This window comes from Trichoplusia ni, chromosome 4, assembly GCF_003590095.1.
Source record: "Trichoplusia ni isolate ovarian cell line Hi5 chromosome 4, tn1, whole genome shotgun sequence".
NCBI classification, from domain to species: Eukaryota; Metazoa; Arthropoda; class Insecta; order Lepidoptera; family Noctuidae; genus Trichoplusia; species Trichoplusia ni.
This window is the reverse complement of record NC_039481.1, coordinates 8461516-8487377: the sequence shown is the minus strand read 5'-3', so window position 1 is coordinate 8487377 and position 25862 is coordinate 8461516. Positions and strand designations below refer to the sequence as shown.

At 33.7% G+C, this 25862-nt stretch overlaps 1 protein-coding gene and 4 non-coding genes across 5 annotated transcripts; 3 read left to right on the top strand and 2 right to left on the bottom strand.

Moving 5' to 3' along the window:
- Positions 1–23623, top strand: LOC113492915. The gene is made up of 8 exons (XM_026870643.1): positions 1–617; positions 18437–18542; positions 19067–19372; positions 20860–21072; positions 21622–21831; positions 22130–22213; positions 22399–22484; positions 22732–23623. The coding sequence occupies exons 2-8, from the start codon at positions 18444–18446 to the stop codon at positions 22865–22867; spliced, it is 1134 nt and encodes a 377-aa protein (XP_026726444.1). The 5' UTR covers positions 1–617; positions 18437–18443; the 3' UTR covers positions 22868–23623.
- Positions 15704–15775, top strand: Trnat-ugu. The gene has a single exon. It is a non-coding gene; the product is annotated as a tRNA-Thr (tRNA).
- Positions 16665–16736, top strand: Trnat-cgu. The gene has a single exon. It is a non-coding gene; the product is annotated as a tRNA-Thr (tRNA).
- Trnas-aga lies at positions 18618–18699 on the bottom strand. The gene has a single exon. It is a non-coding gene; the product is annotated as a tRNA-Ser (tRNA).
- On the bottom strand, positions 19432–19503 carry Trnat-cgu. Its single transcript has one exon. It is a non-coding gene; the product is annotated as a tRNA-Thr (tRNA).
- Positions 23624–25862: the final 2239 nt, after the last annotated feature.

The following is a 25862-nucleotide window of genomic DNA, read 5'->3' as shown; positions in this document are numbered from 1 at the left end:
TTCTTCCCATCCCTAAAGCTGATGGTCTAAAGTACTTAGATCGTACCTACTCGATGTGGAGAGCCAAGGATCGGGTTGATTGGGGGCAATTCGGGAAAAGCCTCCGCTTAACAGAAAATAATAAAAAAGGAAACTGAATAAAAATTGAGGCCTTCTTTGGGGGTGTAGGATCTACCATTAATTTTGCAAAATACTTAGGTATCTAATGAGTGCTAATTCCTTAACCCTGCAATATCTTCAAAACTGTTATTCGACGATAATAATCAAATCTTTCAGAGTTTTCAAGGGGAATCTTTCATCTAGGATTGATTGTACTACAGCCCAATGTGCAAACAATCACGGCTACATTCAGTACACTTTGATCCACCCTTGCTGTTCGAAAACCATCACAACTTGATCAGTCTTCTCATCTCAAAAGCTTTTCATTCAAAAAGGTTGGCTTACCTTACCACCTGTATGTGCCATCAAGAAAGCTAGTATAAAACGAGTACGGGTTGATGTTTCGCGTATACTCGCTCGCCACAAGGTCAAGTGCGAGCGTCCGAGTCATTGCTCTTCGCGTACATCGCATAGTTGCGCCGGCGCAGCTATTAGTGCTCGGAGATCCACGGAGCGCGGTGAGTTGAAAAGCTTTTAAGTTTTTTAATATATAAATAAATTATTTTTATTAATATTTTTACTTTGTGAGTTATTTGGTTTTGTATAGGGTGTTAGATAAATTCGTTTTTGGTTTAATGTTTTTGTGAACGTTTTTTCGTTTATTTTGTTACTTATCCGGTTAAAGTAATAGTTAATATGAAGATTTTTCTATTATTTCATGAAATTAAATGTGAAATTAACCTCAATTAAATATTATAAAACAATTTCCACAGGCTGTTAATTTTATGATGCAAGTTATGCAACGAATATTTTTACAGTTATTTCTTTATTAGTATATTCTAACAATTAAAAATAAGTTTTTAAATGATAATATAATAATATTTCAACCACACAGTTCGTCTTAAAGATATTGATATAAGACAAAGAAAATTACGTTTTTCAAAAGTCTTTGTTTAAACAAATGCGCGGTCTGATACGAGCTACTGTTTATTGAAAAATATATTTTTTAATCATTCTTGAAAGCTAGGTATAATGCAATAAGAAATCAAATTTAGAAAATAGTAGTTTAAACTATTATGCAACAAAAAGAGCTAACTATAGAAAACAAACAGTCATAGACCTTGGGGATTTTTGAGTTACGTAAAATTATATGTAATGGCAGGTAAAATTATATATTTTACGTAACTCGAAATAAAACTCTCTATAATAATATAAATAAAAAAAATCACTGACTATCAAATGAAACAAACTCTAACCCATGACCATCTTTAAACTTGCAACAAAACTCTTCAAACACTCTTCATTTCTAAACGAATACAGAAACCCCCTCGGGCCATCCTTAGAACATTAGGCCGTAGTTTATTAGTCCTTTATATAGATTTTACTGTCCTCCCGCCGGCCGTTCGTCCCGCGAATTTATTAGGGTTGACAGATAAACATTAAAACTACTGCTTTCAAGTCATAAAGTGGTTAATATTCCCAGCGCCATGATTTACTGTTGTTTTACGTTCTTGAACGCTTCGAAGCTTTTTAAAGGAAAGTATATTTACTATATAGGGACGTTATTTCATAGTCTAATCTACTGCTACGTTATATTATAGACGCCTTATTTAATTATATACGTAGGTAAGTACTAGTTTACAGAATCAAGTATATTGAAAATGTTTACAAACCTAGTGTTGTAGAGCCGAAAAACTGATCAATTTTATGTGAGATTCGTTTTTTCCGTACTTTAAAGGGCAGGGTATTCAAAATACATTCAAGTACAAAGACACCAAGACTCAGAACAAACATAGTGTGTCATACAAATGCTTGTTCTTCTCGGGGATCGAACCCGGGACACGTCGCGCACAGTGGAGTTCGTGTGGTGACATACACCACTCGGCTATCCGTGCATTCATGTTTCATAGCATTTCTCTTACGAGTATAATCACAAAGTGTTGCGTAAAAATTATATTATTTTGTTAAGTGAGTAGATAACCATAATCTATTTCTGAAGATCCTTTAATGTCTCATTTCCCTTTAAAGGCAAATAAATAAGGATCCAAGCCTTGAAACAAGTCAAAAAAATCTTGATAAATATTTACTTATAGTATCTTCTTCTTGACTTTACAAGTACTTAGTAAACTCTTTTATTTTGTCAATTAAAACCTTATTTAGTTCAAACCGGTTTCCTTTACTGTATTATTTTGTGTTGACAGTAAAATTACGTTTACTCGGTTTACTCACTCAAAATTACTGGTGAAATGAAAGTTAAATGATGATTTTAATTGAGTTGGTTTAACGGTTAGTCAAATACTACTGTTAAAATGAATATCATAAAGCAGTAACTCTAGTGTTTTGTGAAGTAGTTTAAGTGTAGACTCAGGAAGGACTGAACCGATTTTGAAAATTCGTTTACGCTTCAAAAGCGTAAATCTCACAGGCTATATATTAACACGAAAAATACTGTCTAACCAAAGTTACAAAATGGTAAATACCTAAAGAATTGGGAGCGAAACAGGTAGTATTAGATACTACTTAATTGTATAATTATGATTAACTATCTATCTCTTCCTTACTGAAAATTATCCTGCAGCAAAATGTTTATGTTGCAGTCTACAGAAGAAATTTTTATTTTTTCGACGTTTCTGTGTCTTATTTTGGAAAATGATATACGACCAGGCTTTGCTGAAAAACATTAAATTGGTCGAAAATAAATTGCCGTTGAATAGTTTAAAGGTTAAACCCATAAACTATTAAATTCTTTTTTCTCTGATCTTGGAATTAAATTTTGTACCTGAAAGGCCAAATTTTGACTTAAAGTTTCGTAGGCAAAGTTTTGCCTTTAAAGTTCCGTAATACATATATGTGCCATATATCACAATCTGAAAACGTTTCCAATCTTAAAACACAACACAACATGGCACACATTTTAATTCGCAATCAAATAATAAGAATAACATAACCTAAAAAATTAGGATCCACCTCTTTCGGTGTTTGTACCATGCAGTTAAGTTTATTTTATATACTTTCAATTAACAACAGTTATCTGCACATTATAATTATATCCAGTTTGATTTACTACATAAGCGTATAATTAAAATGATAAATGGCTTGTATAAAAAAATATAACTGTTGTTTAGTATTTTAAAGTTTTTTAACAGAGGTTAGTCGTGTACCCTGAAAGTAAAATTATTATGTATGCTTGGGTTTGCGGATTTGAATCAATTTAAGTTTTAAGTTACTCTTTCATGCATTTTCGTCTCCAAGCATAGGCAACTATATTATTCTCACTTTAAATCATACGCATCGTGTTCAAACACCTAAGATTTTGTTTTGTTTAAAAGATACTCCTACACTTCCAGCCGATCATAATTCGGTATCCAAAGAGTTTTTACTTCTAGAGAAACAGTGTTAAAAATATGATCAATATTGTTTGAACACATTAGAAAAAAAGCGCTCTCAGCTGAATGCTAAGTATGAGAGTGACATAGCTTTACACCTAACTGTCATGACAACTGCAATGTCTCCTATTTCAATCACAACGTAATCATTCACGACAAAAACGTCACGACTTTAAAAAAAGCTCTTCCTAGTTCGTTCACTCATTCATTCCATTCGTTCTTTCCATCACTCAAAGTACGCTTACATTGGCCGGAAGAGTAGAGAGGTAATTACGCGTTTTTTATCCTTCTTCAATTAAGTGAATGCTAATCTTTGAGCAGTGTACGGTAATACCTTTGCCACTGTGTAAAATAAAAGTGTTACCTATAAGATTTCGTTGGATTAACGAGGTTTTAACACGGCTCGCGTGTTTACTTTTTTTAAGACGTTTTTTACTTAACGCGAATACACCAAGGTGTGTTATATATCTATATCTATTATAATCGACTTCGTGAACCTGTTTGTGGCATCTCATCTCTCGAACTGATAAACCTATTTTGATTGTTTTTTTTTTGTTTAAAATGTAGATATATAGTCGGGAGTGTTTCTATACATGTTTGATTTAGAAAAAATGAAAGAAAAGCCGTTTTTGTCATAATTTTAATTTCAATAGATAAAATTATTCTTTTATATTATCAAATCAAAGAGCACTGAAATTTTCTTTACTCTGCAGCACTGTAGCAATTCAATAGTTATCATCGAATTTCTTCTTCTAGGACCCGCATTTGTTTTGCACGGCTACACAAAACACAATCAATCATTACCGATATACGCAGCAAGTATTGTCATAGAAACAAACCAGTAATAGTGTCAATGGGTCAACCATTGTCCGAGGCGGACACGGACCCCATAACAACGAAAAATAAATTAAATTTTAGTGTTCATAATTACTATTGAAAGTTAAGCAATCAACGCAAACGATGAACGTTTATAGCTTTCTGACAATACGTTATAAACGAAATGAATATTCGTCGATAGTAGGAAAGCAATAAATTTTGCAAATTGATCGCTTCGTTCAAGCATTGTTTTGTAAATTTTAGGGCGTTCCCGACCGACTGACCAGGCGTCTACCATGACTTCTTAAAGTGAGATGCTAAACGTGGAAGCGAGACAGCACTCTATATCGCGTAGCGCGCTATCACGCTCACACAACAGCTGCTTTTTAAGCGAACGTAGTAGAGGCGTTGAAGACTTTATTGGCTTAACTTATTTATGGCTTGCAAATTGTGCGCCTTAACTAGGTAAAACGGTAAATAATTGCTGATTGTAAAATGGTAAACGAATTTACCTGTCCACAGGATAAACATTAACCGCTAGCATTGACATCCATTTGAGACATAACTAAGCAACGTTAATACATTATGGTGTGCTAAAGGAACTGAAGCTAAACTAGTTTGCTTCCAAACACTTTTAACTTATTCTAGGTTTGAAAACGTTTCATTTTTTCCTTTTGTTTTATTGCCAAACAATTAATTTATAGTTGTAGTCCCTATGACTCGCTTGGCCACTTTTTTGCACAACCAAATCCTAAAATCGAAACGAAACGTGGTTTCCGATCATAATTACTCGAGTCGAATCGAGAATAAAAAAAAATATACAGCTATTCTGCGACTTGATTCCCACACAAAATTAATATCTATAATTTGGTACCTTTCACTTAACTTAATCATGATAGCTCTCATCACAATAGATCCAAATATATTTTTTTTAACTGCAATTTTGTTTTTTAATTTAGCGGTTCTGTAATAAAACCTCATTGCTAACTGTTAAAGACATCACTGGCACACAAACAAAAAACACAAAGCATTCTTAATTCAAAAACCAACACTTCAAGTTCAATTACGAGTACACCTCTCATCGCATGTCGAGCACTCGCACCGAACTACCGTGTGCAAAGTAAACAAGAAACTTGCGCGTTACATTGTACCCGTGTAAAGCAGTCAAAACAACGGAGTTAACGGTTATGTAGCAGCAGTGTTGATAAGTAGTTGAAGGCGGATTCACGACCGTTATACGAGTAATACGAGCTTAGCCGAAGATCAGCTAAGTACTGAGCAATCATTATCTGTAGGGTTCCTCACCCAAAGGGTAAAAACTGGCTCCGCTGTCTGTCCATGCGGCCGTGCGGCCGTTTGTCACCAGTCTGTATGTTACGAACTTTGATAGTCGATTGTTCTTTTGCTTGCAGAAATCTGTATGAGTTAAGCTTTCGACTTATTGTACGGAATCGTTAGGATCGAGAATCCGATTTGCATTTGTCCAGTTTTTTTATATAATGAGCTCTGTTAGGATATATCTATTTACCTTGTTATAATCATCAAGAAAGTTCTTGAATGAAGTCGCAAAAAAATTGGTACTTTTCAATTGAGGTTACAAACGTAGTACCTACCTATACAAATGTATGTAAGTGGTTAACTTATTTAGTTAAGTACATACTTTAAAAACATAGGAAATTGTCTTACGCTTATGAAAAAAAAACATTTTTTCATTAGTCGTACCCATGTCTTTGCGTCAAAAAAATAATTGTTTCGTAGTAAACTGGTGTTTCTATCATACAAATTTTGACAACATAATAATTTTCTTAAAGAAAGTTGGTAATGGCTCTGTTTTGCGTAAAGCACTTCATTTAAGTTTTCCGTTACTTCGATTTAATCTTATATCCTGACAAATCCTGAGTAATATCAATTTAAAACAAGGCACGAAGTTTCAATCAACCCGGTTCCGATATTAATTATTTTATTAATACATTGAATTAACCACCGTCACGATTTCATTAAGACAGCGGATTATTTACCAATTCGACATACATTAACTCGTTTCTTATCCGTCCATCGAATGTCGATGAAAATCATCCGTCAATGTATTTTAATCTGGGATTTAAAACGGAAATGAAATTTATAACCTATAAGGCTTAATATGCAAATTATGTTATCTATTAAATCAAAGATGTTCTACGTTTAAATCTATATCTATACTAAGTTATACTTCTATATACTAATATATAAAGCAGGAGAGTTTGTTTGTCTGTTTGAACGCGCTAATCTCAGGAACTACTGGTACAAATTGAAAAAACCTTTTTGTGTTCAATAGACCAATCATCGAGGAAAGTTTATATAACATCACGCTGCAAATAATAGGAGCGAAGATACAAAGGAAAATGTGGCAAAAACGGGGACAAATATTAATCTTCGAGGGCTTCCGTTCAAAAATTCCTAACTTTTATTTTCTAACCACGCGGACGAAGTCGAGGGCAACAGCTAGTGCTTGATAAAATGTTCTCTGATAAAAAAAAATCTTATCGGTTGTAACTTTCCTCGTTTGTCGGTTCCAGTTTAGAAACTAAATATACGCTATTTTCAGTTTAATTTTAACAAAACTTGATCCTCGAACTCCTTGCTACTTAACTTTAATAAATTAGATACTAAGGCACTACATTGTTGGTATTCCACAAAAGCAAAGGTACTTAACAGTTACTACAGGCCTATCACAACGTCCTTAATGAGACTGCTGACTACACGGAAAAGGGACAATGCTCTACGTTTCAGATAGCGCCGTCTCGTTCCCACTCCAACAGTCTTAGACAGAGAAACATTAGAAGGCCCCTGTTCAGTAATTACAATCGGTATCATTGTGGTATTATAATCTCATCGATGGCCTGATTTCGAGGCGTGGCCTTATAATGACCCTCAAGTAACTACGGTAGTAGAACAAAAAACTAATCTATGTTGCTTATAAGTACATAGATGTTCAGGTCGATAACCTTCGTTTACTCAGTGGCCTTAAGGTCGTTAGCATAAATGGTGAAATTAAAATTTTACATACAATCTGCGAGTTAGTCTGACTTTTGTTCGACTAATTTGCTGAATGATTTTGTCGTAACTATACACATATTATAAGCATGGCCGAAGCTTCTTTTAATTGTTATTGTAATTTTTTGCAACTCTTTCAATTGTATTTTTTTTCGGTTAGCGGTAATTATAGTTGGTTGTCACACACATTAAGGAATTATCAACTTAACGGGAAAATTAATGAGTTTTGTCAAACTTATCTTCCATGGGAATCCTTATAAGAAAATTGAATTGAAAATTTATTATTACTAGTAATGGGATATAGAGGTCAGATACAAAATTAAAAAAAAACAGCAAAATAAGTGGATAAAACCCCAGATCTATATACAAGTGCAGTATAAACTCTTCATCAGTGACCCTTCCTTTGTTCATCTATAGGTAAGTTGATATTGTCCCTTTCTATTACTGCAGGATAGTCGAGTAGTTGAAGTCACCTTGCCCTACCCACTGTGCGCGATGTGTCGCGGTTTCGATCCCCGCGTAGGACAAGCTTTAAAAAACCGAGATATAAAAAAAACCGTATATTCAGCTTGAGCGCAGAATTTCATAGCTTTACAATGCATTATATCTGAGCTTCAATACACAATGATTATTGAATGAGATACTTTTTACGTTTGTTTCATACATATCTTACTGACTTATACAAGGTCGTTAATCTCATTCTTTTTACATAAACATAACACAAAGATCTTCACGGTCCAATAAAGATAAAAAGCTACATTACGTAACGCAGCATCTCATATTGAACCAATCATCTGTGAAGTTGTTAACAAGTTTTTTGGGATTACGAAACTATAAGATTGGTGTGCTGGTGAATAGAAGTTGTGGTGATTATACGGTTGGACCTGTCACGTCGCGTTTGTGGTGATCTGCGATTTTCATAGAAAATGAGTCATTACTTTTATTGGGAGTTTCTGAGTAGCTGTTGAAATTGGTACTCGTATTTGAATTTAGTAATCTGGTCTCGATGAGATTGGATATAGTTAAGGAGTGGTTGGTTGAGACTTATTTTAGCGACGGATATAACATAAAAATATTTTCAAAACTTGAAATTTTCGTTTTAACACGCATTTTTTTTTTCGCTTTAATGATGAATGAAACTAAAAGGTGGATATTTTTTTAATTAGAAATAAATTACATTAAACAAGCGAGCACGCTTCTTAAGAACTAACATATGGAGGTCCCCACGGGTTTTTCACAAAAATACAATTTATTGTTTACTAGCTGTTGCCCGCGACTTCGTCCGCGTGGTTAGAGTTTTCCGTCTTTTCCACATTTTCCATTATATCTTCGCTCCTATTAGTCACAGCGTGATGTTATATAGCCTATAGCCTTCCTTGATAAATGGACTATTGAACACAAAAATATTTTTTTCAAATCGAACCAGTAGTTCCTGAGATTAGCGCGTTCAAACAAACAAACTCTTCAGCTTTATATATTAGTATAGATATAGATTAATTCTGTAGTTTAGTAATTTTAGTTTATGTAACGAGTACCGAAAGTTTCGCTTCCAGTTAAACAGTTTTTGAGTAGTAATAAAAAATACCGTATTATCGACCTTTTTACTTGACAATAAATATTTGTGTCATTGAATACCTTTGCATACCCTTTAATGAATGCAGGCGTGATGGACATACATACAGCAGACTCTTGTTATGCCTCGTCTTGTGTTGTCCTAGGCTTGGCATCGAACCTAGATCTGCAGCGAATAATGCATGAGAGGTGCTCTAATAAAATACATTACTATTATAATATGCCTTGCTAATGAATTAAGTGGAAAATAAATGTGGTATTTTCTGAGTGTTTATTATATCTTGATACGGCACTTTATAACTTGTCTTTGTTTTCTATTTTAATAACCAATTGTTTATGTTGTTTATATAAATATAATATTGATATCAAATCTTCGGATAATGATTTAATATTAGATAAAATGCCTGCAATGATGGAAACAAAGTAATTTAAGTAAATTATCGATAATAAAGTAGAAACCCGTCTCTATCAATGAAAGTCTCTCCTTCTTTGTAATCACATGAAAATGGGGCAAAGTCTCAATAAACCAACATAATGGGTTGCGGCAGCGAACGTATCAAATCGCTTGAGTTGTTTCTTTCACAAAATCTTAGATCTTGAACAAACAGACAAATACCGAAATATTACGAAACATAATCATGCATCCATATTCCATACAAAAAAATCTATAATCATACAGCATAATCAGACATTATACAATCAAAATCGAGAAGTAAAATCGATTATTACTGGTCAGGTATTTTAAATTACACACTTATTCTGGTTGAGGTCACTGCCCCCGCGGCCTTGCTCGCAGCCGTGCGTGTGCGCAGACGACCATCTGCCACTGCACTTGCGTAATGAGCTTTCCTACACTTATGCAGGGGCTCTCAACCTTTTAATTGTGAGTAAGTATTATAGTGTCTGCAGGTTTTGTCTTGTGAATCTTAAAATATATCTTTTTGCCAATATTTTAAGGGTTAATTTAAGGAAAGTTAATTTTGAAACCAAAATTAAGTTCCTTACAAATTATAAATATTTCGTTTTGTCACGCCATATGAGTCTAAATCTATCTATACCTCAAAAAGTCACAGAATTTTGATTAAAAACATTTGAGGGAGCGTCAAGAGAATTAATGTTTACTGCATGCAATATTTATATGTATTTTAAAGTCTTAGAACCTCTGCTTTAAACTAGAGATGAACGACACTAGCCCGACTCGATAAGTCGTTAGAATCGGATAATATTAGTCGACTATCGATTAATTTAACTGCATGAGTTATCGATTTAGTCAGCGGCAGTAAATTGCAGTCGTGAACTTGGTAAATTGTACTCTTTGCCTACGTTTAACTGGTTATCAATAAACATTAATTATTGCTTTTGAATTTATCGTAATTAATGTTAAACGGTTAGAATCCTCGAAGGAGAAAGAAGTAAACCTTTTTAGTCAAAGCATTTTTTTTTCGAGAGTATGGCTACATTTGCGATAGGGACGAACAGCAAAAATAATAGAATAGTTTAATTAAACCTACATGGCTGACAACTAATCATAAAAAAGAATAATTTACATAGTACCTTTTGATTCTGTGCTACACATCATTGGCACTTGCTCATACTTAGTATTAGTCAGGATCGAAATTAATACCAGACGGATATCAAATTCGTTATAAGAACTATTCTGTCTTTTGCTATTAACGAACACAGGTGTCACGTTGTTAAGTAGAAGGTAACGCTTCAACTTTGTATTTGTAGGACTTAATTTTTTTTTTCTTCTTTTTAAAAACGTTCCCTGCTGTAAGGACTATAATCCTTGTGTCGCAGGGAGTCTTACAAACATACAAATCGACGACCTCCGTGGTCGAGTGGCATACGCACCAAGGTGTCGCTAGCTCTGAGGTCCCGGGGTCGACCCCCGGTCGGGTCAATGTAAAAATTCACATTTCTACATTGTGTCGGGTCTGGGTGTTTGTGGTACCTTCGTTGTATCTGAATTCCATAACACAAGTGCTTTAGCAACTTACTTTGGGTTGGGAACAATGTATGTGATGTTGTCCGCATTTCATTTCATTTTAGATCACGTGCACACAGACACCCAGTCTCAGAACAAGCATTCGTGGATCACATAGATACTTGTCCTACGCGGGGATCGAAACGTGGTGACCTCAACGTTTCTTAATGTTTCTAAAAGATACTGCAAATTGCCTACTCTTTAGGATATTAGGTTATCTAGCGTTCCGTCGGGCTGATTTGTGAATCTAAACCATCAACCAAAGAGCAATCAATAAACATCATATCATTGTTTATTGAATTGAACAAAACAACTGGCACTGTGCAACACTATCTTTTTACCATAAATACATGTCGACATGAACTCAAAACAAATCCCACTCAAGGCAGCTTAACTGTCCACAGAACTTAACTACTCACAACCGCTTTAAGCAAACTGTAGAAAAGAGACAGCGAGCTACAAAATGTAGAGCGGCATCTCGTTCCCACATCTGCAAGCATTTTACTTTAAAATGTGATGGTGGGCTCCCAGTGGGTGTTGAGCTTAACAAGATAAGATCGCTATCATTGATAACACGGCATGGTCGCTAACTGTACATGCGCTGACTGTACTTCGGAACCAGATTATAAGCTGGTTAATGTTTATCTGCACGACATATGACACATACTTGTTTTGTCAGGGTTCCTTAAAGGTAAAAACGGAACTCTACTTGCTTCAGAAGTTCTTTACAAAGCTTCACTGTCTGTCCGTAAGTCCGTCTGTCGTTTAGTCAGTAAAAGAAAGTCTGACACTACCCATTTGGTCCCCCGAGGGAGTGGGTGTCCATGAGTATTCCCGCGCCTTCCCAAAAAATACGGAAGTAACAACTTTCTTGGAAAAGTGTTGCGACTAAAACAACAAATACTTCGTATAAATCGTAGTTATTAAAAAATAGTTTAACTCATTTTATATATATATTTTTTATGATTAATTTATTTTTCTTAAGCCTACATGTAGAGAACCTGTAGTGTCGCGATTCACACTTGACTGTTTTTTATTGTCAATTTAAATTGATCTGTTTCGTAGTTAGATACAGTTATGTAAATTATATTATATTATACCGGTATCAACCCTCTCAGTAACTACGTAAGCTGGTGCTCACCTAATCTCCTTTCGTAATCCGAACCAGCCGTCAATGTGCACATACATATGTGTGTTTGCAGTATACATATGGGCTCTAGATAATTTCTTTAAGAAGCTAACACTGAAGTTTGGTTTAAAGATAATTAATTAATAATTTCCGATAAGGATTTCTGTTCTACGAGTATTGCCGGTTTAAGAGCTGTTCTATAAGGGCAATAGCATTATGTTTCAAGACCAATTTTCAAAAGCATTTTTTGCTTCCATAAAAATGTAAGCTTATTAAACACTACTAAAAGCTAACTTTCAGGTTAAAACCATCAATATGAATTGAAATTCTCAAATAGTCATTCACAATAAATACGAAAGCCCATTAAAAAACCAAGTATTCAGCATTCAGTTAGAGAGATCATAAATACCGGCTGTAAAATATGTATTTGACAAAAGCCACGGTTCTCATCGGACATTCATAATTATTTACCGTAACTCATCACACTTGTGAAAAGCGCAACGATAAATAGTTAAATTTAATGACGACGGTCATGAAATTACTTTAATAGGCTTCACCGTGAACCGTTAATTATAAAATAAAATTTAGCACTTCAAATCTATGGCTGTCCAGTGTCCATAGATCGAGTAGTAAAATAGATACGGCAATGAAAATGAATGTGTGAATGAGTGAATTGAATTTAGAAAAGCCTTTTGAACGAAATAGTTTAATTTTTGTTTAATTTTCTTCAAAAAGAGTAAAATAAGCAACGAGAATCGTAAAATAAGGTGAATAGGTATCATACCTTACGATATTAAAGTAATGATAAATGCTCTCGATAGTTCACTAAATTATAACGATTCTGATTACACTAAAGGTTTCTTTCCTTATTTAAATCTGAAAATAAAATAACGAAAAATAAAACAAGCTCTTATTAAAAATCGCATAAATGACGTACGTCTAACTAGCCTTTATTTAATATTTCTTCCAATTAGACCTGTCTATATTTTCTTTGGTCTATGGTCTACTCATAGAAATTGATCATTTCGAATTCTCTCAGACGTCAGTTTTTATGGTACGTCTAGCCGGGATGTGAGCCCTAACTGTTAGGTCTTGACCGGTATATAGTGTATTGATTTATGACATGTTTTATTAATAAATATAGAGGAATAGCAGTTGTCATTAATTTGTAATTGCAGATGTAATTGATAGCAGAGGGGAAGGAAATGTTTTTCAATTTTGAGACATATTATTTATTTTTTTATACTATGAGAATTGATTGGAATTGTGGCTACAGTAATAAACATATTTTAGTTAGCCTTACAGTGCATGGAAATTTACTCTGAAGCATTAATTTGCAGTAATTCTAAGATAAGTACGGTAAGACCGTTTGACTGCAAAATGAAAGTCCTAGGTTCAAATCCCCATCAGTACCAATGTTTTTATTCGAATTCATGTGCGTGTTAAATACTAGCAAAAAACAATGTGTGGGAATTACTTAGTATATTTTCAAGGGCTAAACGTCACATTAAATGTCTATGGTTGGCAACAGGTTTGACATCAAAATAACCATTCAGATTAAAAAAACGCACACTTTTCGCGCACTGCATTTTCCCTTAAACCATCTTTATTTTAATATGTTGTTTATTGAGAAAACAATTTTTTAACAAAAAAAAATCCCCTCACAAAATATGATGACGAACTGAAGACAGCTCTGCAAACTGCGTAGCGAAATACAAAACATTTTTGCATTATCACGTAGCAAAATAATTTAAAACTCAATTAGGCTGACTCTATAACGTCATATAATATGACTTTTATATCAAGTACGGATGTAATAAAACAAAAAATATCCTACAACGGCAACGTCCAAAGTACGTAAGTTAACGTTACTCTGTTTTCATTTTAAACCAGTTGTTACAAACCTTTGGTCACTGTTATTCTTTTATTAAGTCGTTTATTAAAATATAAAAAATACAATCGGAATACTGGGTAATGTGTAGCGACTTAGTGGAGGCCTAATGCCTTTAACTGTTGCGTAACTGCTGTGAGAGTAAAGTATGAAGCTTTATTTGTACCTTAATACTCTTGGTATTTTTAAGAATTAAGTTTTATTCGTGTATCCATATTGTGTAGTTTCAAAGATTTTTTACTATTTACTTACACAAAAATCTCCAAAAGCATTTTTTAGATTTAATATTCAAAAGACTCAAGTTTACGAATCCTACAATTTTATTCCTATCAATATAGATTTTATGTGTAAGAATGCCTTCTCCTTTTCTCTTTTTAAAGATCCAAAAACTAGCCTGATCGTTTCCTCACTAAACAACCTGTATATATTATATACTTTTGCACCACATAAGTCTGCACAACGAAAAACATTTCAATTATGAATCAATGAGAAATGTTGTGAGCCTCTGTCTCATTGAGCGCCAAGTCATAAGTTATGGCGTTTAAGTTTTTACTTGCACAGCCTTCATATTTACAGCTACGCGATCAACACATAACTGTTTGTGTGTTTTTGTTTTGTGATCGTGATCACACCGTGTGAGCGAACTGACTCAAATATTAAATGGTTCTTGAAGGTAGAGTTGGTAAACAGTTTAGATTTATTTTTTATTGTTAGAGAAAGCTTACGAACTAATTACAATTTTAATTAAAAATAACACGCCTCAAAAAATAATGTAGTAAATATATATTTGAAATGATCGAGTGTTAAGATGATGATGAGTGTTGTTACGTTTTTTTAAGGACATGTCAAAGACTTTAATAAAAATTACTGAGCCCAACTTGATGAAATGCTGATAAAGTTACCGGACCTAATTATAGGAATTGACTTTAAATGAAAACTTTTTGAAACATTATGAAACGGTGAATAATGTATTCTGACCCAAATAACAACTATTTAAATGAAAAAATGCATCAACATAATCGGTTAATACTGTGAAAAGTTCTGAGGTTAATAAAAAATAGAGACGGCTTGAGAACATCTTCTGTGTAACTCAGTTGAACATGAATTCTTGTTTTAAATATATTTAGAGCTCCTCCTAGCACATTTAAAAGTAATTAGTTGCATAGTGGTTTCTTAGGTTCTGCGAATGTTTATCGCGTTTTAATTGAACCGCGATAAAATCCGTAAAAGAAGTTTAATTTCAATAATTAGTTGCAGTTATTTGAGCGTGACAGTGCACTACATGAAGAATAGAGTTCTTCATCTCTTTCCAACAACTAAAATAATAATACTTTAATACGTGGCGGTAGGTCTCTGAAGTTTTGGCCTACAGAGCCTGGGCTATGAGCTTAAACCTTTAGCTACTGCTATTGAGTAAGAGAGACAATGCACTGATTGCAGTATAACGGCGTCTCGCTTCCACACGTCATAGCCACAGCTGACATGTAATATCAACATTCTTACTATTTGTTGACTCATCATCACAGTACGAGCTGTTATAATCGAATTCTACAAAAAATTTAATGGATTATTCTCAAAAATGATTAGAGATTAGACGTTATCGAACACATTTATTTAGATTATAAATACATTAATAATATATTATTTAAAATTGCAAAAGCAGGATTGTGATAGCGAATTGCGGAAATCAACTTTATGTCGTCTTAATAAGGCTTTTAAATGTCTGTGATATAGTTGTATTGTAGTTGAATATGTTTATAGAGATGGGTAAGTAAAGTTGATGCATCATCGCCTCTTTAGCTCAGTGGCAGAGCACTGGTCTTGTAAACCAGGGGTCGTGAGTTCAATCCTCACAGGAGGCATCATGAAACAATATTTTTAAATAAATATGTTGAGATGATTGGCTATTTAAAATGTCACGAAACTATAAATTTCTTTAGATTATTGGAGTTTTACAAAAATCTTATAAGTGTCCATTATTTTTTTAATATTTTATATACGATTTGCCTTATAAGAAAGAAATAAAAATAAAAAGTTTTTATTCCAATTAAGCCGTTTTCCTGGCACTTTTAAAATGTTACAATAATTGATCTACTTGTACGGTCCAAAAATTGCATTTTTATGAGAAAAAAGAGGCCAGAAACTACATAAGTTACTCTTTGGACAAAAATACATATGCTATAAGTAGGTATAATTAGTTTAACATACTTGAAACAATGTTGTTCCTGTAACAAATAATAACTGTATGAAATACACGATTGTATATACATATTTATAGTTCTCTTCAGGCTGTCCACGCTACGGAGCATTAAAAAACATACCAAAAGCCTCGAAACGAGTAATGAAAATAAATACTAAGTTGTAACTTTTGTAATTAATTATTTTCCCTAATTAAGAATGCATATTGTGACGAAATTTAATTTCAAACATAAAAATCGGAAATCGACATTTCTTGCAATCGACTCTTTCGTTTTCGTTCTCTTTCTACACAAGCGAGTGCTTTGTAAAACAGTTTTATTTTACTATTACTGAGAATATTTTTTTGACTTAGAAATCGAGATCGACTAAGGTTACCTTTTCTAATTCGACAGGTGTTTAGAAGATTAGTAATTTAGACAATCAAACACTTTCTATTCGTTCTATGGATGACAATACAATAGTTTTGTACAGATTCTTAGTTGATTTCTTCTCAAATCACAATTAAACAAGTGCAGTTTAAATGTGACTCAAAACTAAAGCCTCATTGCCATCGCCTCTTTAGCTCAGTGGTAGAGCACTGGTCTCGTAAACCAGGGGTCGTGAGTTCAATCCTCACAGGAGGCACACCATTGACAGGGCTTTTTTAATAAATAACCCTTTCAAATTTGATATTTTTTTCTAAGTGTTATAGGTAATGTCTATATGAAATTGAGAGTTCATGAATGTTACCATAGCCAAGTACCCAATAATATTCCTTTTTTATTTTTAAATAGTATTATGCAGCCGCGTTACTCTGACAAAGACGTCCTCCAGAAAGTATCTTGCATTAAAAGAGGTTGTATGCCGTAGTTCTTATTCTTGCATAGAAAGGTTCAGGGTTATATCTTAACACTTAAACTACTTCTCCTTTCGTCAAATCCTTTGTTCCCCCTTTAGTAATGATTATCCCTAACCTATCTTAATATTGTGAAAGTTATTAGCCAGTGATGTAAATATTCATTAATTAATTTTTATTTTACTAATACTTTCTTAATTATTTTTAGACGTCACTGACAAACGGTAGGAGAACTTCCCAATGTAACCTGGATTCCAAATATTGGAATCAGAAATCGCCATCGCTTAGTGAGTTAGCGTGGAGAACAATGCTCAAACCTTCCCCATACGGGAAGAGACCTGTTCCCAACAGTTTGACGTATATGGGGAGGAATATGGAATATTATGTACTTGTCACAAGGAAGTGAGTGCTCTTTACCGGAAAATTATAATAGCAACATTTACCTTACCTCAACAAAGTAAAGTAAATAAAAACATACAAATATGAACCTTATCCCTCCGGCTTAAGCGTGGCAATTTAACAACATAAAGGAACCAGAGAATAGTACACACTTCTCATAATTATTTACCACTTTTCGTTTGTTTTTACTTTTGTTCTTGGTCTTGAATACTATTCGATGTTCTCACAAGACAAGTGAGCAATGTTGGATGAATATAAGTCACGCGGAAATGGCAATGTTAAAAAAGTTACAGTCAGGGCCCCAATTCTGTTATTTACAATGGTCGATGAATGAATGAAAAATGGCTTCAAATGACACTTTTCGTATTCTACGGATCGGAAATTTATTGTATTGACCTTGAGTGTACCATCACGTACTGAATTTCCAGTTATTGTGTGCTTAATGCTTAAGAGAATAGGAATACGTAGTTTCAAATTGAATCCAACTTAGTCGTAACTGAAACTGTTGCATATACGAAATAGTGAAGTATCCGTATCCGTAAAACTCGGTAAAACCTGATATTATGATTTCAAACAAATAAATTCTGATCGCGCTGGAGTTAGAAATTACAATTGAAAATGTTATGACGGGTTCTTGTCACACAAGACGCCCATCGTGCTTCGGCAGTTCCTTCCAAAAATTATCTATCCTAAAACTGCCCAAACAAAAAGACAACCGCTAAAATTATTTTTATATATCCGAATCTGTTACCGAATCCGAAATTACATGTCTCCAGAATAACTCGTCAATAAATAATATTAAAATTAATAAAATGACCGTTCTGTCATCTTACCATATATTCCATATACCATAATTGACGTAAATATCGTAGGAATATGACTTGCCTACCTGATTGTCGCTTTTGAATACAACAAAGCCATTTAATTATAACAGGCAAACCCCTATAGTTTTATTTAAAACATTCGAATTTAGAACGGAAAGCGCACGGTAAAGTAAACAAAAACGACGACACTAGTTTTAATTTATTCCTCTTTGATTAGATAAAAAGGTATTGTATTTAACTATTTAAACATATTTTTATTGCTTCAGGTACAACATGAGGGCACAACTGTTCTTAGGATTCTTCGTGTGGGCAACAGCCGTCGCCCTTGACAGCGGAGACAATAAATTTATGAAAGATTATGCTATGTTAAAGGTAAATTTTATGCAAAAACTAAAATTTTCTGTATGTAATCTTGAAAAACATCAAAATGGCAAAAAACTTTATTATCGCAGTCGGTAGGATTCGAACCTACGCTCCCAGAGGGAATCTGATTTCTAGTCAGACGCCTTAACCGCTCGGCCACGACTGCTTATATCTATATTTTGAAATTAAGATTCATTTACATTGAGTCTATCTAAACGCGTCTAGATAACAAGATAATATTATTATATTGTTTTTCCCCCTATTTTTGCACGAAAAGTATTGATTCAGAAAAAATAAAATAAATTAAGCAGATTTGTTGAATAAAATGTTATCTAATAATGTACCTTTTATGTTATTTTAAACATTAATATTTATTAAAGCAGTTGACAATGCTTATAAGCAGATTACTAAGCCTATGCAAATAATTATATCTTTCTTGTTTTATTCTTTCTACCCAAAAGTATCAAGAGCCTCTTTTAAAAACACAAAAAATAAAAACATTTTAACGTTTCTAAAAAAAGTTCTTTTTTCAGATATATGAGAGCTGCTTCGGCACCGCTTTATTAAAACAAATCACCAAAGAACTGAAGGACGCATATGCAAAATGTTCAACAGCGCCACCTATGAAAGAACCGTTGAACTCACACATACCACCATTGTTCCTAAGCAAGCTGCCGCCCGGCTTCGCTATGGACCCTAATACGCAAACCATTACCAAACCGCTAGATGGCGCTGTCCCAAACAAAGACGAAGATGGTCCTATAATTCAAGATCAAGGACAACAACCACAAAAACAAACGTTAGGAGGAGTTTTAACTTTTAGACCAAATGGTGTAAATGTGAGTCGAATTTTCTTTTCAAATTCAAAGAACAAAAAGTTACTATTTTAAGTCAGTGTTGCCTCCTGTGAGGATTGAACTCACGACCCCTGGTTTACGAGACCAGTGCTCTACCACTGAGCTAAAGAGGCACTGGAGAAGGTCGCGAAATATAGCTTCATAATGTAATTTGTTGATTATTTAACTTTTTGATTACGTTTTAGTTTAAATTTATCAATAATAACTTAGAAATTACATAGACATGTATGTAAACATGTTAAATACACGCTGATAGCATTCAGCTTCGCAATTAATTTCGTTTCATGAACCATAAATGGCATAAATGAACAAGATATAAGTTTTATTTATTGTTTAAAAAATACGGTTTATTTGTTTTAAATAGTTAACATCCTTGCACGAGTGCGAGGTCGGTTTATATTTTTACTTATGTAATAATAAAAGTAAAAAAAAGTTTATTTCACATATAAGTAATCATAAACATTAAATCTAACATAGAGACCTCCGTTTAAGTAAGTATTCGTCTGCGCTGGTAGAGAGTTGATAACAGCAATTAATTTCATGACAATCATTGATTTAATAAAATTAGTTATTTCACATCTTTCTGAGGCAAACAATAGCTTTTCAATCTAAACTAATATTATAAAGAGGAAATATTTGATTGTTTTTTTGTTTCACACGAATAGGCTTCGAAAATACTGGTCCGGTTTGAAATAATCTTTCACTGTTGAGAAGCTACATTATGCCCGCTGAACATAGGCTATAATTTATTTCAAAAATATTAGGGTTCCGTAAGAAAATTGCGATATTGTAACCCAAGGTGTCATAACTTATATCTTCCAACCACGCAGACGAAGTCGCGGGCAACTGCTAGTATAATATATTTACATTGTATTAATTCACTTAAATTTCGAATTATCTAAATCCATTTCATTTCAATTAGTTCATATCTTTGTTCGATGTTCAAAAATTCAAATTTCGAAGTCTATTTAAAAGCGTAGATAGAGTAGAATAGATAATATCATGAGTGACATAAAAAGGTTGATTAAAATCTTTGACCGCTCATAATAATGTGACGTAATGGACAATTAATTGCTGTTAGGATTAGCTTAGAGTAATCTTGTAAGACTATTTTACATCCTTGTTTTTAAAATAACCTTTATGTATATTTTATTCTCAATCTATATGTAGGTTTAATGAATTTGAATTTACATTTTTTTTTTACAAATTTAGTCTTCCTGTTGGTTTCGGCTAATCACTGTAGCTAGTAGGCTGGCTAGTAGCTGATGTTATAACACTTAGGCTTCTTTAATTTTCGAAAAACTCTTGTATATCAGAAGAATAAAGCAATACCGAATTAAAACAACAAAAGTTGGCATTTTTTCTTTAGTTTATTTGTACGGAACGTTCAGCTTCGCGAGTCTGCATTCGACCTTTTTTATTTATTTTCGAAAGTGGATAGGTAACTTTATCACTAATTCTTGTTCCAGGGCCCATTCCCTCAGCCCCAGGCGGCGGTACCGCCCTACATGATCCCTACACAGTTCCGGCCCTACAGCGCGAACCCTTACTACCAGATGCCCTACAACACGCCCGTGTTCTACCCACCGAATGTGCCCTACAACCCCTACTTCGCGCAGCAGCAGTACCAGCAAGGATACTACCAGCAGCAACAGCCTTTCTTCGCGAACAATAGGATGTCGGTAAGTAGTTATAAAGGACTTATTATTTTGTAGTCCTAGCATCTGACTCTTCACTGATTGTACTGGCAGCCGAGTGATACTAGTCACCATGCTGAACCTATTTGCCACGAGTTCAATCGCAACGTAGGACAAGCATTAATGTGATCCACAAATGAGACTTGAATGTTTTTTACACCACCAGAATTAAATTCCTGAGTGTGGGATTCGAATTTGTAAAAGAAAATTATAGTATGATATTTTTGTTTATCAACTAATAAGGCCCGTTAGATTTTAAGGGGATATTACTACACAATCATCGGCAATTTCATGACATTAAAAACAGGGTTAGGTACATTTCAAAACATGAAAAATATATTGTTTCTTTCAAAACCACCTTTACTTATGGTGTCAATGGTAACAATACAGTATCTTCATCATTATTTTATAAATATTTAGTGTTGTGCTCAAAAGTCTATGATGAAAGAGGTCTTTCTTTATCGACGGGACATTCACAAACTTTTACAATAGTGTGTTCTAAACAAATAAACCTCAGCCACATATCACCCACAGCGCCACCTCGGCCTCCGCGCCCGCCTGGCGCTCAACGCCCGCGGCCAGCAGAACCAGAACGTGACGTGCGTGATGCAGGAGCTCGGCTACATCGACAGCAACATGGAGCCCAACTACGAGCAGATCACGCAGAGGATTAACAACCTGCCCGTCTCTAATGAGCTCAAGGGTGACATTCAAGAAGGATTACAGTTCTGTCAGAAGTTCTCGGTAAGATAGCTGCCATGGTATACTTCTAAAATCTAACATTCTTTAAAAATAATAATTGGTTTATAGAACACTAAGTCCTCGTTGCCAGTTTCTTTCAAATAAAAAAAATAAATAACTTTATTAAGTCCCACACACTTGACTGAAATAATCAACCACTCTCCTACCAGGTCCGTTGGTAAAAATCACTCTTGTACATTATATCTTGTATTATCATTATGTTCTTTTTTACTATTCTGTTTGTACACCTATGATTAAGTAAATAAATAAAAACATCTATAAAAATATTGTTCATTTTCAGCAATGTGTGCCGGAAGACAAGCGTGACATCGTGCCTCGTCCTCAAGAACAGATCAGAGCAATCTTCTTCTTCCGTTGTTACAAAGTATGCATTATTATTATTTCAGTCTCTTGTATTTTAGTCATTTATTATATGACCCTTAACTTAAAACCGTTATATAGATTTTAGTTCAAGAATAAGAGCCTAATTAAAATTTAATTGCTCCGTATCTTGAAAGACATTCAAGGTATTAGCTATAAAATCTTAAACGAGTCTATATTATATTGCAGCATAAGAAGTTGGAGGCTTGCATCATGAAGGATATCAACCAGCACTTCAACAAGGAATACATGTTTGACTCTGACACTGACTTCGCGTAAGTATTTACTATTTCTTTGGCAACACAATTAATACTTTTATCACATAAAAGTGGTGCAGTTAGTGTAAAACTTATATCACAAATCGATCTAATCATTACTTCAAATGGTAATAACTCCCCAACTGTTAAAATCCTCCCGTAATTTTCCGACTATTTCTTACCGCTTATTGTATATCAATATCTAGTCTGATTATTTATAGTATTCTAACTTTTACGAGGCACTTATTACTCTATCTTCCACCAGCCTCTCCCGACAAGCCCGCTCTGTCCGCGACGTGCCTCTCCGCGACCCCAGCATTGAAGCCCTCGAGGAGATGGAAGTCTACCTCTACGACTACCTGAGCGGCGGCGGCGGCTTCGACTTCGACTTGTACATCTAAGACTGAGCCCTAGTTTTAGTCCAGTTCAGTCATTATTAGAATAAGTGACGTCATTCATCTTAGTGTAAGTCCTATGTAGTTTATTATGTACGTACACAGTTGGATCGTAAGACAAAGTTTTGCATGAGGCTTTAGATTAAGGTCGCTATTTGAAAAAGCAGGATTATACTCTAGTTCTTCAGCACAAGGTCTAATCTTAGCGACCAATAGATATTCTAACAACTGGAGTTTTACAGATCATGTCAAATAGCTTAGCCACCTTATGTTTGAACTATTTAGGACAGAAAATATATAAGGAGTTCCGCAAGGCGATTCCCTAGGTCCAGCCTTGAGATCAAATCTCACAGTAATGAATGAATTGTAATTCTTATTTTTTATTTTGAGTTCTGCTTCGGCTGTCTTCAACATACGTATCTTAATTCCTATTTAAGCGTATATCTATGTAAGCGAGCCAAGTTTGGCCAATTAAGGTTATGAAACAAATGCTCAATAAAAAGATCGATTTAATTGTAGGTACCTAGATATATATTTTTTATTTATTTGGTTTACTTTTCGCCATTGAATGCATTTAATATTTGTAAGCAATGATAAATGATAGAATATTAACATATCAAGTTGACTATCATAGGGCTTGGGAAAAACCGGGACGTTTGCTTCGATAATAATACGTAACAAAATAAGATATTAAAAATGGATAATTACTAAAATCCGATGAGTCCAAATAAGAAAATAGATGAAACTAAATAAAGATAAGAATTAAACGAGAATAATTTCACTATTTTACAGTAATCTGAATCTTTTGATGCTTTTTTGGCATTCGATAATGTTCTCTACAATAGTGGTTTTAAAGTGTGTAAATGCATATCTCGTTCTGCTGACCCTAAAGGGTTAAGTATAATTCGTATACATTATTATTTTGTGTAGCAAACTTATGTTCTTGTCAATTAAGCTCGCCAGCTCAAGCTTTTTTGATGACGACAGCATTTATAGGGTAAAAGGTACTATTGACGTCCTTTTGTATTTAATAATTATTTAGATTTTTTGAGACAGTAATGTTAATTTACGTAACAACGGTTTTTACTATGTTTAGAAGTTTAATTGTGTCCATTTTTTTTTAACTCTTAGAGATTATTTTTGCAAATGAACAATGCATTTATTAGTTTAAGTTTTTAATTTTAAGCTAGATTAGTTTGAGATTTGAATGTAAAATGAAAATGATAACTGATTTTAAATAAATAACGTAAACATATTTGTGTTTTTTTGTTTGACTGGAATAAGTCGTTTGTCCTCATTAAATATTTAACACAAAAAACGTCTTTTACGCAAATACTTTGACAAAACACAAAAAAAAAGTTATTGACACCTATCAAAAATTATTCAGTGACATTTTATTCTTGCTGTCATTTTTTTTTTCTTGCACGGCCAATTATGAACTGCCAAGAAAGATTATCGTATAAATATTATATGGAGCAAAAGGGCACGCGTGCGCCAGTACAAAGGGCACGTAAAGGTGACTGTCTATCAAATACAATCGACATGTACAATAATTTTCTTGTCAGTGCGTCAATTATTGTGAAATTGCATCATAAATAATTTTTTGATTCTTCAATTCTTGTTACAAGGTTTTTTTTGAAGCCATTTATCGCGTCAGTGGAAGATATTTTAAATGAAGACTTTGCGAAGAATATTTTTTAGACTTGGAAAACATTTGGAATGATAAAAACTTCCTATTTGTAATAATTCAGACATCCAGACATCAATTTTGTTTCATAGCATATTAATGTTGGCTTTCAAAAATACAATATGAAAACATACATAGATTTTTGACAGATGTCACACAAAAATTACATAGACAAGATAAAAGAAAAAAAAACACATCTGTTTGTGAAATCTAAAACCCTTTTGTGGCAACCATTCATTTCGGAGAAAGGTCCGGTATTCAAACGAACAGTTTTTGCAAATATCTCTCGATATATATAAAAAAGTTAGCATTATGTTTGTTCGTCAACGTATTTTTGTACAAAACTTTCACCGGGCTCCTATTGAAGTGCACGATTTTTTCGCTTGGAAAAAATTGCTACCTGTTGTGAAAGAGGTTGATGGGAATATGGAGCAAGTACCTTAAGTGAACAAAGAAAAAATGTTCTCATGACTCAGTTGGCTATTTTGGCAATATTTTGCAAATAACTCTGGGTGGCTTGTAACGTACCTAATGAAATTTTAAATATGTAGTTGTGTTATCCATGCTGTGAAAAAATGTCGGTCAAATATTAAGTTCCTACTTTTACATATTGATCGTAAACGGCTGGATTTTGATCATTACATTTTCACCCGAAAAGGATAACCCAAGCTTTTTAGTGGATTCAATTGTAATTATTTTTTTCAAAATTCTTCTTGTATTATTCACTACAATCGTAGGTTATTCCAATAATATTGACGTACTTTTGACATCATCATTTCTAGAAACTTACAACAACCATAATTGCTTAATACGTTTATACCGTATCTGCTAGAATAATTTATTGCCGTATTTACAATTCTATTCACCCTTCACTGTTACTTTCTCTAAGGCTTAACACAATAGTCATAAACATTTGTTTATACAAAATAGAGCAATATTTTAATAGATGTTTGGACCAATTTCACCAAGGTTAAAACAATGGTGAACGGTTATTTTTCACTGTTTTTATAGCGGCTTATTCATGATAAAGCTCCTTAAGTTCCTGTTAATTTATACCCTTTGATGTGCATCGGTGTTCCCAGTTAGTATTTTTATTTGTTTTGTAACGGACTATATTTATAATTCGGTTTGAAGGCCGAATTACATTACTTAGGTAAGTGTTTAAGAGAATGATTAAAAACAACTAGAGAGGCAAGTGCTTTAGGCATAGAAACTTATCAAATCTCCAAACACACAACTGTTATTAGGAAGAGCGAGGCCTCCTAGCGCAGGTAAATACTTACTTAAAAGGAGGTCTCCATGTAAGAGTTCATG